We start from the raw sequence: 15,739 nt of genomic DNA on the forward strand, positions 1-15,739 counted from the left end.
GTCCCTTCCAGCCCAGTCCATTCAGTGATTTGATGATACTGCTGAAGGAAGCAAAGAATGTGTCACCAGGTTCTTTGGTTTTAATTGGCTCTGTGTGGGACCTGTTGTGTCAGTGAGTAATATTTGTGGTATAACAATGAATGCAAATATTGCAGTCCTTGCTAAAGGAAATTGAAAATCTGTGCCACAAACAGGCTGCAAAAGTGAGTTCTGGAGTGGGGGAGGGGTGATGGATTAGCAAGTAATAATGTTTGCTCACTCTGCTATACACCTATATGATTTCTGTATAGCTTGTATAAATTTATGCATAAGCACTTTGTTATGCACACTCATAAACTCTCTGCCTCTACAGAAGTGTGCTTTTGTGCAGAAACAGTTAAACATCCTTTTCCTGAAATGGGAGGGATGGTGGTATTTTTAATTATTGTACCAGCTCTTATTCCCACTGAAGTTAAATGCAAGCTGCCTTCCAAAATCAAGGCCTGCTATACATTGCAAGAGCATTCTGGCAGTATGTAGCAGAGGATTTAGGAGATGAACTGGGGCTGTGTTAGTTGTAGAACATAACTCTCCTGGTCTGTGTTTTGCTTAGTGCTCCCATTTTCCTTTAGTCTTTGCTATCTGGGTTTCAGCTACTCAGCCTAAGAGAGGGGTGGTTACAGTCCTGTGTATCATTAGTATGTGAGCAGTAGAGTGAATTTCAGCTGAATAAAAATGAATTCTTTGACTTGCAATTGTGAACGTTTCTAGTTTGCCTTGACAATCCTGTCAAGACAAATTTGAACTTTGTCAGCAATTGTGATTTCTTGTGGGAGAATTACCAAAAGCCTTTGCTCTAGGTATCAGTCAATGATTGCAGCCCTCATCTGCTATTTGACCAAAATTTTCCATGGCACTCAGCAGGCTATTACTTGTCACTCTAACATATAATGGAGGAGTATTTTAATTGATTTAAAAGTTAAAATTTATGGTTACTTAATACAGTATAGTTGTATTACATGTCAGCAGTTATACGTACTGTGAAAATAGAGAAAGGGGAGTTGAGAGGACTTGGGGTTTGGAATATTTTTAAAACACATGCTATTGATTTTACCTTCAACTTCAACAAGCTATCAATAGAGTTTTTATTTAGTTAATGGGAGCAGAGGTTTCCTATTATGTAATTATTGTTGATTTTAAAAGGGATTCTGGAATGTTAACTGTGCATCTAGTTTCTAAAATTGTTTCTTCCAAGATTCAATAGTATTTCTGCTTGAAATTCTTTGCTTTTGTTCTGAACTTTGAATAACTGCATTTTTGATCTGATGCTGTTCCGTTCTATCACCTAAACTGTTCCTCTGTCATGGTTTCCAGGTGCCCAAAATAGGGATAATTATACGTAAATCCAAGGGTTATGTGAAATTGAAAATTCTAAGTCACTCTGAAGGCTGTACAGCATGAGTGTGGTCAGTGCATTTGCACACATGCAGGTTATGGATATGTTAGAGTACAGGATCATATGTTCTGACAGTGCTGTCTTCCTAATTGCTCTCGTGGGTGCAAGTATGCAGTGACTTTCTAACTGGGCATGCTGAGTTTAAAACATCTTTTTCTCTGGTCCATTTCAAGACTGGCCCCTTTGCAAGCAAGTGACGAGAGGAAGGCACTACAAAGACAAGTGACTTGCATTTCTCTTCTCTTCTCTTCACCTTGCCCATTGTCAATTTACCTGGCTTTCTAAACTAGGAAGAAGTATGGAAAGAATATCTGCATTCCTTCTACAGGAGCAGGATGGGAGACTGGGCTGTTGAATACTCAATTATGTACCTCTCTTTTGCCTCACACTGCCTGACCCTCCATGTAAACAACAGGCAAAGGGGAAACAGAGGGACTTGAAGTGTGCAAGTAAATAAATGTGGCAGCCGACAGTATCACCACCAACAGGAGTGAATTTACCTTGGGGTAAATATAAGAGTAAGGATCTCTGCAAATTGTCACTGTAAGTGGAGGTGGGACAAGTGGGAAGTGATGTTCCTGTCTGAACTGGAGCTGCTGCTTCCTATGTGCTCTGCTAGTCATCACAATTTTAAAAAGCATGTACGAAGCCCGAGAAGGCTGTTTTACCTGTGACAAAATTCACAGGTTGGACTGGGATCATGATTACTGGAGGGGATCCAATTGCAAACTGTTGGTAAGTGTCCTGAGAGCCAGAGAGATTGGGGAGGAAAGTGATTCTTCAGGCAAGACAGCATTAGTAAAGATAGCTGTGGAAATTCTGCCTTCTATTTTTAGGAAGATGTTTGGTTTGGGCCATGAGACCAGCAGGGTGGAAAAAACAAATTTACAAACTACCTCCATATCTATATACCTAGAGCTGCAAGAGTCATCCTATTTCATGTATCAAGTAATAGTGACGTGCATTAAAACATCATGAACAGGTTGAATTTCCTAAAAGTGGAAAAAATGTTAGTGAAAAGGAAGCCATCATTACTTCAAATAGTGGTTTTAGAAATTGACAGATGTTTCAAAACAATGTGAGTATTAGTCTTCTAAAATAACTGTTAATCAGACATGGTGATAAAGTTGGAGTTTGATTCTCACTGTACCATCTGAAGCCAGTGTCAAGCTGGAAACTTCCAGTAAAATATACCTGTGCTTAATCTTATTGAGGATTATTACTTTTTGATTAGTGAGATCATTTTAGGGGAATTGTTTATTTTTTCAATCTTCCTTTTACAAATGTACACGGAATTCCCTGCATCTTGCAAGCTCCTCAAGTCTGTTTTTGTCAGGAATTTCTCTGATAGACTCATGGGCTTGAGTCTTAGCACTGAGTTCTGTGTTGGTACCTCATACTAAATAATACTGTGAGCTGGCTGTTGCTTTTCATTCTCCCCTACATCCTGTTTATGAGGTTGACATTGGTGTACAGACCTTCCTACTTCTCTTTTCTGTTCCTGTGTGGTGTTTTAATATAGCAGACACTAGTGCTGTAATTCCCATACACTTTCAACATCCACCCTAATTTTGTCTTGGTGGATGGTGGGGAGGGGGGCATAAGGGAGTTAAAAGACCAAACCCCCCACTCCATTCTCCCCTTAGATTTTTTTCAGATCAAGCTATAATTATACATGTTGCCTTTCTAAGCCTGTGGGATTGCTCTTATGAGTAAAGGTCTGCCATACTGGGGCTATTATGTGACAAGTTGGAAAATAGCCTTTGTTCCCATGGTAACCTTTTTTTTTGTGCTTTGGTGCATTTTTTCCCTATGGTTTCATGGTTGCTCTGGAGGTTTTTCTATTGTGGTATTTTAATCCCCAGTAGACAGTGGATGGCAGTTCAGTTTACTTTTTGCTATTATGAAATAATTTAATTTTGAAAAAAAATTTATTTGATTATAGAACTCTTGTAAACTTTTTTATGTTGTGGTTAGGGTATTAATGGTGCGGTAGCTTTCTCTGTAAGCATGTCATGCACTCAGAAGTCAAAGCAAACAGTTGGTAATAGGAAAGTACATCCAAGTGGACCAAACTGCTTCTGTTGTAAACTAATATTTTTAATATAGTTATTCTTTTAGGACTTTTGGGGCCAAGCCATTGCCAGATGTATCAGGTAGATTTTTGTCTGCAACAGAATGACATTTCTTAAGGTCATTAGCAGTCAATACTCTGGTCATCAATGTCATTTCAGGTTGCTGTAATAAGGGTTTCATAAAATAAGCTTTCCAACAAAGGAAGGTATTTTTAGGAGTTGTTTGTTTTTAAGACTCCGAGGGAAGATCTTCAACTAAAGTTGTGAGCCTACTTTTAAAAGGAGGAGGCTTTTAAAAGAGATGCTTTTATTACTGGTAGCATCTCCCTGCATTTGCTTTCCTTGTGCATTTTCCTCCCTTGCTCATTCAGTTTTCTTTGTCTCAGAAGCCTTCAGTAGCAGTGGGATGCACTCATGCAGTCTTGTCTTGCCTGGAATTCCTCATGGTTATGATTTCCCACTGGTGCCCCCATCAGCAAGTGAGCCTCACTTGAATCATGGCATTTTATGCAGCTTTAAAAAGTTTCTGACTTGAGAAGGCAGCAGAGCCTCACTGGGTAAACACAACTGTGCCCTGGTAGGAGAGTTACCAGGGTGCATAATGGCTCACATAGTTCTCAGTAGTGGAAAATGAGATGGTGCTATGAAAAATTGGATTTTCCAAGCTCTGTGTCTCCTCTTAGTTTGGGCGGGTGAGCAGGTGCAGGAAAAGAAAGAGTTAAGCGTACTCCCTGCCCCCCTCAAACAGACTTTCAATAATTAACCAGATAATTTTCCAGATAAACTGTTCCTGCCTTATCTTGCTATACATAGCAATTTATAATCAGCAGCACAAACACCAGCACTGCATGCATTTAAACTGCGCTAATTCTATAAGTGGGCCAAATATGAAAATTTAGAGCAAATGCACTGTGAGGCTTACTGGAGCTCTCTGCTTTCCAAAGCCAAAGGCTTAATCCTGATAGGAAACTCCCCATCTAGGTTAACCATTCCATTTCAATAGATAACTATATCTATGTACTAAAAAACCTGCAGAGCAAGGAAATTTTATTTCCCTGGGGCAGTTGTGTCTTGGTAGGTTGTGACAGCAGTTACAGGAGAAAAGTACATTGCAGAAGGAAAGTAGGAGGATGTTATACTTCTCTGATCACTAAATCACTGGGTAAAAATTAGATTTATTTCCCTAGGAAATAGGTGCTCCTCAGTTTCAGTCCATCAGAACCCACTTTCATTGATGCTTAAGTTTATATTTTTCTGTTGTCAGCCTATAATATTTGGGGGCAAAATTTGGATTGCCAACTGTAGTTGCTACCAGAATATTTCAGTAGAGAAGGTCAAGGAAAAGTCAAGGTTTACAGCTGGATGGAGGAAAATGCTGAGTCCTGTCAGCATCCACTAAGGTAAATGGGAACTGAAGGAGTGTAGCACACTTGCTTCATTTTGTAAAATCAACATATGCCTTAAGGTTAAGCTAAATACAGGAACCTGTTCACTTTGACTGCGGCACAGAACGCATCAGATTCTATTTGCCAAATAAACATTGGAACTTAAATGCTTTTTTAAAATCCTAAGTGCATCTTTATAGATTTGGTGGAGCTTGGAAAAAAGGTTAGAGCCTTTTCTATTAGTGCATGTCAGAGTTTGCTTGTTATCATAATTAAGATCCAGGTAGGGAAGTGTGATGTGTGACCCTCAGGCATTGCTAAATAAAGTAACTTAAAGTGAAAGCAGGAGTTGCCAAGGAAAAACAGCATCCAAGTTCTCAGATTGCTTTTTCTTAACTAAATGCACTTCCCTTCTGAGTCCTACATGTTCCATCATACTAAGCATTTCTTAAGATTAAAAAAGGTTGTAGTGTTTGAAGTTCAAAGAATTGGAGGGTTTCTGTCTTGGAATACAGAAGCTCTGTGCTTTAAAAAAAAAAAACAACAAAAACAACCAAACCTGAATAACTAATTGAGACTGACCGCTAATTTAAATGTAATATCACACCTACTGAATTCTTTTTGTTGGGGTTTGTTGTTTTGATTTTTTTATATTTCTTTAAAATATATCTCAAAGGGTAAATGTTGCTCTGGGAGTGTTGCTGCTGAGGCTCAGGAGTGGTTGGGTTCTAGCAGTTCTCCCTTAGCTCAGCGTTCCCAAGGTCCCACGTGACTGCCTTCTCCAAAATTCTGATCATTTCATCTCTGCACCTTTTCACTCCTCTCTGCTTTCTTGGTCTGCTGACAAGAAGATTGGTTTATATACTCTGACATTTAAGAAATACCATTTTCCAGTCTGCTGATCTGCTTTATTCAAGTAGTTATAGGAGAGAGCCAGGACTCCTTCCCACAGTGAAGCTCTTTAAAAATTCAGGTTATACAACAAACTGGTGCTGGTCAAACATTAGTATTGACAATTAAAGCGGGCAGCATGGAGCAAAATCTGGGAGATGATACTTGGCACTGGGGGAGGTCGTGACTACCATCATTGTGGAGTGAATTGGTTTAATAAATAATCTACTGGACAGTTTTTGACCAGTATGTCACTTTCCAAAGACATAATAGAGTTTCCTTGGGCAGTGAAATTATTGTTGCTACGTGGACAATGCACAAAAATAATGGAGGCAGTGTGAAGAGGAGAGAGATGGTGTCTGTGCTGTCTGCTATGATGGCTGAGGGAATAATGAGTTAGAGAAAGGAAGATACTGGGAGAGCTGCTAAGAGAAGTGAAATACCACTGAAATACCCAGCTCTTGCTTTGGGCCACAGGAAGGTTAGTTTCAGTATTTCAGTGTGCAAAGTGGACTATCGTATTTTTATGTGCTAGTTCCCAGTAGAAGATAACTCCAGCTGGAGGTTATGCCCCTTCAGAAATTAGGTGAGAGGGTAGAAGTAAGCTGCTGGCAGCCTCTGCATCCTGAATATCCTGATTATTCTTCCTCTTACAGTTACTTTTTCTCTCCTTGTGGTAAAAATATGATTCTATAATCTCAAGTTCTTTTTATCTTTGTTTTTGCATATCTTTATTTATTGAGGTGTACCCAAGTTCCTTCTGTTTGTTTTACTGCAAGAAAAATTTCAGTATTGGAAAGAAAAGTCAATGACGTGGAATTAAAAAGGACTCATCTAGATCTCATAATAATAAAAGCTCTTGGAACAAATGACTTTAGAATTCATATTGTGGCTTATGCTTCTTTGGAGTGCTTCATTTTATCATCAGAGAGGCATCATTTGTTTAAACTGTTCTCCTGTATGACATCTGGTTTGAAAAGCATAATAACCTATATAATCAGCTTTTTAAATGCGGGATTATCTGTGGGTTTATTGACTCTCCTTTACAAAATCTGTTATTTCTAATTAATTCTCCCTATAACTATTACTAAAGCCAACTGTGAGAGACACAAATGAGCTTGATGGCAATGGCTAGTCAAGGTCAGCATTTAACTGCCAGCATTTGCACTGTTAGGGATAATAAATCAGGCTTATTCTTAATCACATACCCTACAACGTGACAAATGTTACTGGAGCCATCGAAGCAACCGTTTTACAAATCATTTAGGAGATACATTTGGCATTGCTAAACTCTCCATGCTGCCCTTGGCTGTAACAACACTGGGATAAAATATGTATGCTCTGGTAAATCTCCCTTTGAATCCTGTGGAGTTTTATGAGAGGGGTGTGGGGGTGTGTTTGCCTATTCTTGTGTTTGTATTAGAAATAATGAGAGGCATTAACAACTAAAGCAATAACACTAATCACAACCTATGGGGGCCACTGGCTTCTGAAAATGGGAATGAGTAGCCAGCTCTATGGCACTATTTCATATTTCTAGTGTTTTCAGTGAGGAGTTTATATTGAAACTAGCTTGCCACCCACAAGGAATGTCCTGGCTTAACAACAGTCCATTGTGTAAAAGTTTTAAAAAACCCCTATGTTAAATATCAGAGCAATAGGGTTTAGGCTCTCATTTGGTTTGGTGAAAATATGGTGTTTTCACTCGGTCTGAATTTTAAGACTGAAACATGCTGTGGCCCACATATGCCATTAGATTTAGCATGTCATTCAAATAGATATTTGGCACTAGGCTAATTACTCTCCAAAAAGTCAACTATAAAGTTTCTAATCTTTTTTTATGGTATTCATTCTTACATGGACCAACTCTTGGATATTCCGAAAGAATGACTTGTTACTTAAGTAACTTAGAGTATTGTCATTAAACTTCTCACTTGAAGCAAAAAAAATCAAACTGACCTCCAAAAAAAGCAGCAAAAATTAAATTAATGTAGATTTCTATGTTATAATCAACTGAATTTAACACTGAATTTAATATTTTGTTTTTTAAGTGTTACCTGCCTGTAACTTTTCCCACATGCCACTTTACATTAGTCATTTTTACTGTGAAAAAGTTTATGGCATGTTGCTGTGGAAAATTAATGCAAAGGGAAATATTTAACTTGAAACATGCATGAGAAGTAATTTCAGTGTGGGGGGTTTAGTGTAGTTTTTCTGCCTATGCATATTATAGAATAAAGAGCTATGATGATTAATAAAAAAAATTGACTTAAGCAAATGAGAAATAAATGAAGTGTCTTTATGTCATCAACACTGGATGTCTGGCCTTGAAATAAAGGCCAAGGGGTCGGTTCCTCATCAGTCAGATCTTGTTCGCAATGGTCGCTAAGGAAAGAGATGACAGCCTGAAAAGAGAGAGATTTAGGAGAAAAAGGTACAGCCACCTCTGTGCCTTGTTTGGAAAGAAAAGCTTCCATGGAGAAAACGAGTTATCCTGAGGTTTAGCTTGTGATTTGAGCGTATTTTTGGGCTCAGCCTTTTATTATTTGCACCACTTTACCTTTGTGTGAGGTATTACAACAGCATTTTGAATTGGCTAATAGTCTGGTATAGCATGAGTGAAAGAGAACATAAGAGATTTTAAAAACAAGCCAAACATTGTTCATTGAAGACAATCACAGCCAGAGCTGGCACAAGCTGGAGGAGATTGAAGGACTAACAGCAAATATTAATGTAAAAGTAAAGTATTTGAGAACAACTCCATTTTTGATATTCCTGTTAAGAATGAAAACCTCATTTGTGCTTTAACTTTTAAACTGAATAAAAGAATGAGTTAATTCGATTTAATTCCAGAATGTTAAGCTGCCACCTGTGATGCTGTGGCTGAGTAGCTGAATACATACTTTGTATTCAGGCTGTACCTTCCAGTTGCATTCAAGTCTTCAGTGGAGAGGAGCACTGTATAAAATATGCTGTAGATTGCGTCTTAGGTAGGCATTTAATAATAGTCGTGGATCAACTGGTGTCTTAATGTGTCTTTGCTGACTTTTTTTTAACCTAATAATTCTGTGAAAGTGCAATTTTGTAGGGTAGCTTGTATCTAAAAAAAGGCTCTCCCACCTTCTGCAAATCCTACATGACAATTTATTTTCAACTAAAAATAATACATAATTACATATATAGATATGCAGTATGTATATATAGAGAAGCATGTGCGTGGATATATGTATAAAAATAAAAATCATGCACACTGCTGTGATACCCTGGAAACCTCCATTTCTCTACAGGAAAAGCTCTCTAATAAAATTACCTCTTTATCAGATATTAAAAGAAATGCACTGACCTCTTTCAGGGTAGGAAGGCTAGGAAAGTTTTTGCCAGTCTTATGAAGAAATGGGAACACGCAGCATCAAAATTACAAATCCCCTGAGACATTTTGGTCTTATGTCAGAACTGAAGTGTTTCCCTTCTTCTTCTCAGGCAGAATACTGATGTTTGCAATGAAAGAAAGAGAATTTTCAAGGTTAGTTTTCCAGGTTATTGGCATTTTCTCTAGAAAGTAGATACCTTTTGAAGAATTTTGTTTAATGAGAGGCCTAATTTTTTTCATGTAGTATGGAACGTGCTGCAGGGAGAAAATCCTGTTCTTTGCCTTAACACATTAGAGCTGAATACTAGCACAGCCCTGGCAAATCCTGGAAAAGTTGCTTTTCCTGAGGGTAAATTAATGCAATGTGTGCAGGTATGACTGTGACTGGAGCACGCAGAACTTATTTTAACATGGATTTGGTGAGGCTTTCTCTCTTAACAGATGAGCTAATGCCATCACCTAGCAATTATCAAGTAGTGTGATGTTATGTAATGAGAGCATAAATAGCACAAGGACTAAAACTAGTAAATCTAACAGACTAGCGAGCAGACGAGAGCAGGAATACTATTTGGAACATTTTGATTAACAGCTGAACACTGTCATTTAAGCAGATGTTTAGATTTGGTGCTGCAGTAAAGCTGCAGGCCGGGAGAGCTGCAGTCCCTCATTTGGAGTGACATTTGAGCTGTGCCCTGTGGATAAATCACTTGGCCTCTGCATACCTCTTTAAAGGAAGTTAGAAATTTGGAAAAAGGCAAAGGGTTCATAGTTGAGATTTCTTAAGCAAGCTCATTATCTTATATTTGAATTAAGACTACCTGTGGACTTTGTGTCACATTGGCTGATGGACAAATAACCTGTGACCTGCAGTTCAAACTACCTGATAATTTCCCTACCGGTGTGAAGTCTTTCAGGGTTGTTTTTGTAGTTGTTTGGCAGAGTTCAGAGAGATAACATGTAAGAAAGGCAAGAAGTCACGTTTACCTGGAGAAGGGAGGCTGTGTGGAAGGAAGTACTCTCTCCAGCCACATGGAGACATGGGAGGGATCCAAAGCTTTCATCTCCTTCAGGATCTGGCATGCTTCTCCAAGGAAGCATGGACCATGAAATATGACTTGTTTTTGAAAAGCATTGTCTTTGAAAGTTGCCAGTGGAAAATGTTTCCTAAATGTGCCCTGTAGTTTAAGACAGAGGTAGATGATTGAAGCAGGGCTTGCAAGGTGCATCACTCCAGTTCAGGATGGTCTGAACCTCCAGTGCTGCTTTTCTGGCACCTACAGGCATATGGGAGGATCTTCTGAACTGGCAGAATGCAAAGGCTTCAAAACTACATTGGAAGTAGTTTTAAGTTACAGGAATGTTAGAAATAAGCTCGTGGACTACTGCAGTAGTAAGCAGGAGCACAGGCAGGGGAGTACGTACCACCTTGCTGCACTATTTCATCTAATGGCCTTAGAGATTTCCTTACAGGTACTCCTTAGCTGTGAAGGCTTCAAACAAATAAAGAAACAGAAAGAAAATTTATAGCTGCCAGGTTGCTGCCAGAGTGGTTTGTTAGTTTGTTTGTTTTTTATTTTCAGTTTTAATCATCTGCTACTGATAAATTCCACTGCCCTTGTGGTAACTTCTCACATTAACATTGATATATTATGGGTGTTTTAAAACAGACAATAAAAATATTGCGCTTACTAATTAAAGCAATTTGTGTATTCAGCCAGGCACTGCCAGAAAGAGTTGTGGTTTCCTAATTGTTCAGTGCCTTGAGCAATATACCTGTTATAAATTCTTAATTGAACTTTATATTATGGTTGGTATGATTTGAAATATTCATAACTGTTTTGTTTTGTTTGATTATTTTCACTCCAGCTCTTCACTGAGAAGTGTATCAACTGGATCTTCAAGACCTTCCAAAGTGTGTTTGGTGTGTGGAGATGAGGCATCTGGATGTCATTATGGGGTGGTTACATGTGGCAGCTGTAAAGTTTTCTTCAAGAGAGCAGTAGAAGGTAAGAAAACACAAAAAAATCAACACAAATGACAAAATCGATTCTTTTTTTAAAAAGAAATATAGATATACACACATATAAAATTTCCTATGTGTTTTCTGCTGTTGGTAAAATTCTGTGTTGTTAATATGAAAAAAAGAAAGTTGCGTCACCTTTACAAACTTTGTAAGCAACTTCAAGTGGAAAAAAGTTTTTTAATATCTGATAAGAAGAGTTCATGGAATGCAAAGGGCATAAATACCATATAGGCTTTTGGAATTCTTTGCTGATGAGTAAGTGTTCTTACAACTACAGATGAACTAGGAGATAGTTACTTACTGATTTATCTTCATGGGAAAAAAAAACCTAGAAGGAAAAAAATACGCTCTTAATATGGTGTCCAGCTTGTGCACTGGGAAGAGTGAGGTAGTGTGAGGTGTGATTAATTTCTTCTGTGATCATTAAATCTACTTCTGATGGCAATAAGGATTTAGTTCCCTGTTAAATAGACCTGGAGGGCTTGTGCGTCATTGAAGTCAAGACTTTGTGTAATGTCTATCAATCTATTTATCTATCTATCATCAAAAGTGTCAATCTAATTGAAATTAACTTCTCAAAGTTATAAGGGCATGGAAAAGGTTTCCCCTTGCTGAAAGCATCTTCTCTTACAGTTGTGCAGTAGCTGACCTTGATGTTCTCATTCCCCAACTTCTTGAGAATTTAGTTGTTTGATATAGCACATGAACTGGAAAACCTTCCCTTTTTTGGGTGAGTGATTTCCTCCGTGTTCTTCCACACCACATCATGGATGGCTCTTCAGACTTCCACATCTGAGCTGACCCCTGAATCACGAGAAGATACTTTTTGGTCAGGTGGTGGTGGTGGTGAAGCTTTCCATATACCTGCGCATGCTGTGTGAGGTGACAGCACCTTCTGTTGTCTTCCTTCCTGCTTCCCAGAAAAGCTTTCTCTCCTGTCTTGAATCACTGTAATTTCAAGGTATTATTTGTCCACATCTGGATCTCTTTTGCTGACCATTCCAACACAGTATGATGGATGTTCCCATCCAGATTTACAGGAATTTATGAAAAATTTCTGAGGAGTCCCTTCAGGAGTTAACAGAGCAGTAAGACTGTGTTTCCAAGCCTCAGAAGCCAAAATTACTAGGAAAGGATTATTCTCTGATCAAGCATAGAAATACAGTTTTAAAATGTAATTAAAACTGATAATTACTGGATGTTTGCAAGTTAAGCAAAAATAAAAAAAATCAAAAAATGAAAGAGAAAGCTACCCTGTCATCCACAAAAATTTGATGTGTTTTAAATTAGTTTAAAATACATTTTTTAGAGTCATTATAGTAACATACATGTACCTACCAGTGGTATGTGAACACTGTCTAGACTTCTTGGTATGCGTATGACTGAGCTCTTGATGCTACCAGTAGCATCATTTTTTTTAATATATTGTAGAGTGTTAGCCCCAAAAGGGCATAGCAAAAACATAATACACATATTGGCTTCAAACATCCTGGCACTATCCATATAAATATAAAAGTTTGTGTAGGTAGTTTTGTGATGAGAAGTTTTTTGTAGAGCCATCCTAAATTTTTCAGTTGGTAACAGGACCAGTAAAACACCTTCTCCTGAGGTTTCCTATTTGAACTAATTGAAACAATTAAATATTTGTAGCACAGGGACACAGATGTTTCTTTCATGATCCACTAAGCATTCCTCAGGTGAAGATGTCCCTGCTTTTGGCAAAGACCTTTAAAGTCTTCTCCAACTCAGCCCCTCTATCAGTCAGTGAAGTGGAGAAACAAATTGGGTGAAAAAGCATGGAAACAGAGAAAGGAGGGATTTGGAGAGAGAGAACTCTGCACACCACCCAGCTTTTTGGGTCTCAGCTGGAATTGCTGACTTTGTCAGCACACCTTGAACAGCCTTTGAGTGCCAATTCCTTTGTGCTCCTCTGAAATCCTACAAAACCAGAGGAATTGTAACAGAAAATAACAGCTGTATTGGAACTTAAAACCAAGAAACTAAGAAGAACAAAGAGACTAAAGTTGGCCTTTCAAATTATGAATCTGGTAGTTGCATTCCCAGTTAATCATATTTTGGAACTTTCAGGAAATGTCTGATGGATTTATGAGAAGGAGAGAGCTGTAGACCAAAAAATTATTAAAATGGGTTTATTGGTGAAATTTCAAGAGTAATTTCAGATGGTTTTAAATCCAAGGCTGAAAATTATCCAAGTACTAGTTTTAATATCAAGCAGGCATGGACCTTTTGATGACTGACTTGATGAACAGGAGGCTGATTTGAAGAAGCGTGACTTTGTCATTAACGTAAATTTGATCTCCCTTGCAAACACTAAAAATCCTTAGACTGTAAAAGTGTTGGTAAATGGTGTCACTGCAAAAGTTTAGCTATATACATTTAGAAGATATTTTTACGTAGGTTAATTTTATTCTATGGGTTTTTTCCTCGATTACAGATATGGCCAGTTCTAAAGTCATTTGAACTTGAATTTATGATCAAAATAGAGTCATATGCTGAAAATACGCTGTACTGTGAGGGAATCTAAAGCACCTGGCCAGGCTTGTCTTCTCTTTTTCCACTGAAGCAGCTTTCTCTAAGGAGAGTAATAGGCTTGAAGTCAGAAATCACAGCTGTTCTTGCCTGTGCTCTGCATTTTCAGTCTTCATTTGTTCAAGTTCCAGACAAGTATGAGGTAATCTCTCCTAAATCAAAATTTATATTGTTTCGTAAGTTGCTAATCTTTTATTCTTCCTTTGGCTTGGAAGTAAGAAAAAAGGAAAGCATTTTTTCATCTCCATATGGTGCTAAAGACTACAGCAAAAATGACCATTTTCTTCCAGTTATTTTGCATATTTGCTTGGAGATTTTTGGGTACTTAAAATGGAGCATTAAAAAATTATATTGGACCAGTTATAGGGAAGCTTGTCCAGTTTTTTAAAATACAAAGATGGGATAATTCAGTAAAGATTAGATTCTGTTCTTGATTTCTGTTCCAGAAGGTTAACCTTAAAGCTAGTTTTTCAATTTTAAGTTTAAAAAATAGATTTCTCTTCAGTTCTGTAGTAAAAACACAGGCACAACAGAAGTTGCTAGGGTTATGGGGTTTGTTTCTCACCTGAACTTTTGCCAGTTTAGAGCGAAGGGATAATCTGGCTGAAGGAAGCTTTTCAGTCTGATCTGATGCCTCCTGGGTGTAGCAAACCTGCTGTGCCCCTAAGTGAGCAGTGTAGGAACAAAGAAATCCTACCTGTTTTTTCAGAAACAGGTGCTTTTCCTATGCACTGTAAGTGAAAGAACTTCCTAAGGTTTGATAAGCTCCTAGCAGAAGAGACACTGAAGGTTCTCTCTGTGTGCCTCCCTTGTGTTTTGGTTTTGTTTTCATTTCAGTTGAAGTGGAAAGCTTCTCAAGGTATGAGAAATGGTAACATACATAACTCTTGAATAATTTGCCTAATTACCATAACTTTTTATAGAATGCTACTGGTGAACAGGGGAGTTTACCATATTGATCATTTAAAAAAACAATACTTTTTATGCTGTATGAAACTGAAATTGACACATAACAGGCGTTCTGCACACCATTTTGCAGTGTCTGCACCCATGAATTTTGTAGGTCTGTATTACTGTAATTAATTATGCATACAGTTCTTCACTCTCCACTCTTCTGTTCATTCACTACGATGGAGTCAGTGTTTTTCCATAACAGGCTGTAATTTTCCTTTTATCCACTTTCCTAAGGTCCATGGCCTCTCTAAATTTGACACCACTCAGTACAGATGTCCATATGTTTTCATAGAAATTTTTATGTGGGATTTGAAGTTGACTCTGTTCCTGACCTGTTGCAAGAATCTGTTTTACAACCTATCAAACAGAAATATTAGGTGAAGAGCAAGCAGATGGGTGATCTGCTGAGGGCAAGTGAGCTGGTCAAATTCATGTAGCAGCTGCTACTCTTACTTGATATGCTATGGTTAATAGGTGTAAAATAAAATTTAAATAATTAAGGCATTATAGGTTTGAAGCTGCCACCAGCCTTCCGTGCTTTCATAGATACATGAAAAGGAATTTTCCTGGGTTTAGCTCTGGCAGGCAGTGTTGCTCTGTGAAATGAAGTCTTCATTCCTTCTCCAGGCTGGCTTTAGTTACTGAGGGCTTGGAGTTGAGACTGGTAGGAGGAAGGTGCTATAAAAATTTGCAATGGGATCCCAAAAAGGAGAGAAAAAAACCAAAAAAACTTAAGCAGCAAGAGTTGAGACATAAGAAAAAAAGGAAAGAATAAAGGATCAAACATATATTGCAATTGAATATTTTAAAGTTGGGGAGAGGTGAAATGTGAGGAAAATCTTTCCTTTTGGCTCTTTGGAATATGTGGCCTGTATGTAAAACACTGTGCAATGTTCAGTAGAAAATGCTGGATGCATTCAGGTGAATGTGAAGTGGAACACCAGGGGACCAGACATAATGTGGTAGCATTTCAGATAGGAGGGGGCAGATTTGGGAACCACTAAGGTGATGGAGTGCCTTGCTTTGAAAACAAGCAGAGAGTGAGTGGGCTTAGCA

The 15,739-nt window shown here is 38.1% G+C and overlaps 1 protein-coding gene across 3 annotated transcripts in view; it reads left to right on the forward strand.

Moving 5' to 3' along the window:
• Window positions 1–15,739, forward strand: part of NR3C2 (nuclear receptor subfamily 3 group C member 2) — a 189,069-nt gene that overhangs the window by 101,403 nt on the left and 71,927 nt on the right. For all 3 annotated transcript variants that reach the window (XM_083861011.1, XM_083861012.1, XM_083861010.1), the window contains one exon: window positions 11,023–11,162. In XM_083861011.1, coding sequence (XP_083717137.1) covers window positions 11,023–11,162 — 140 coding nt within the window. The remainder of the gene's footprint in view (window positions 1–11,022; window positions 11,163–15,739) is intronic.

The sequence above is a fragment of the Zosterops lateralis genome (assembly GCF_965231275.1).
Source record: "Zosterops lateralis genome assembly, chromosome: 5".
In the NCBI taxonomy this organism is placed as follows: domain Eukaryota; kingdom Metazoa; phylum Chordata; class Aves; order Passeriformes; family Zosteropidae; genus Zosterops; species Zosterops lateralis.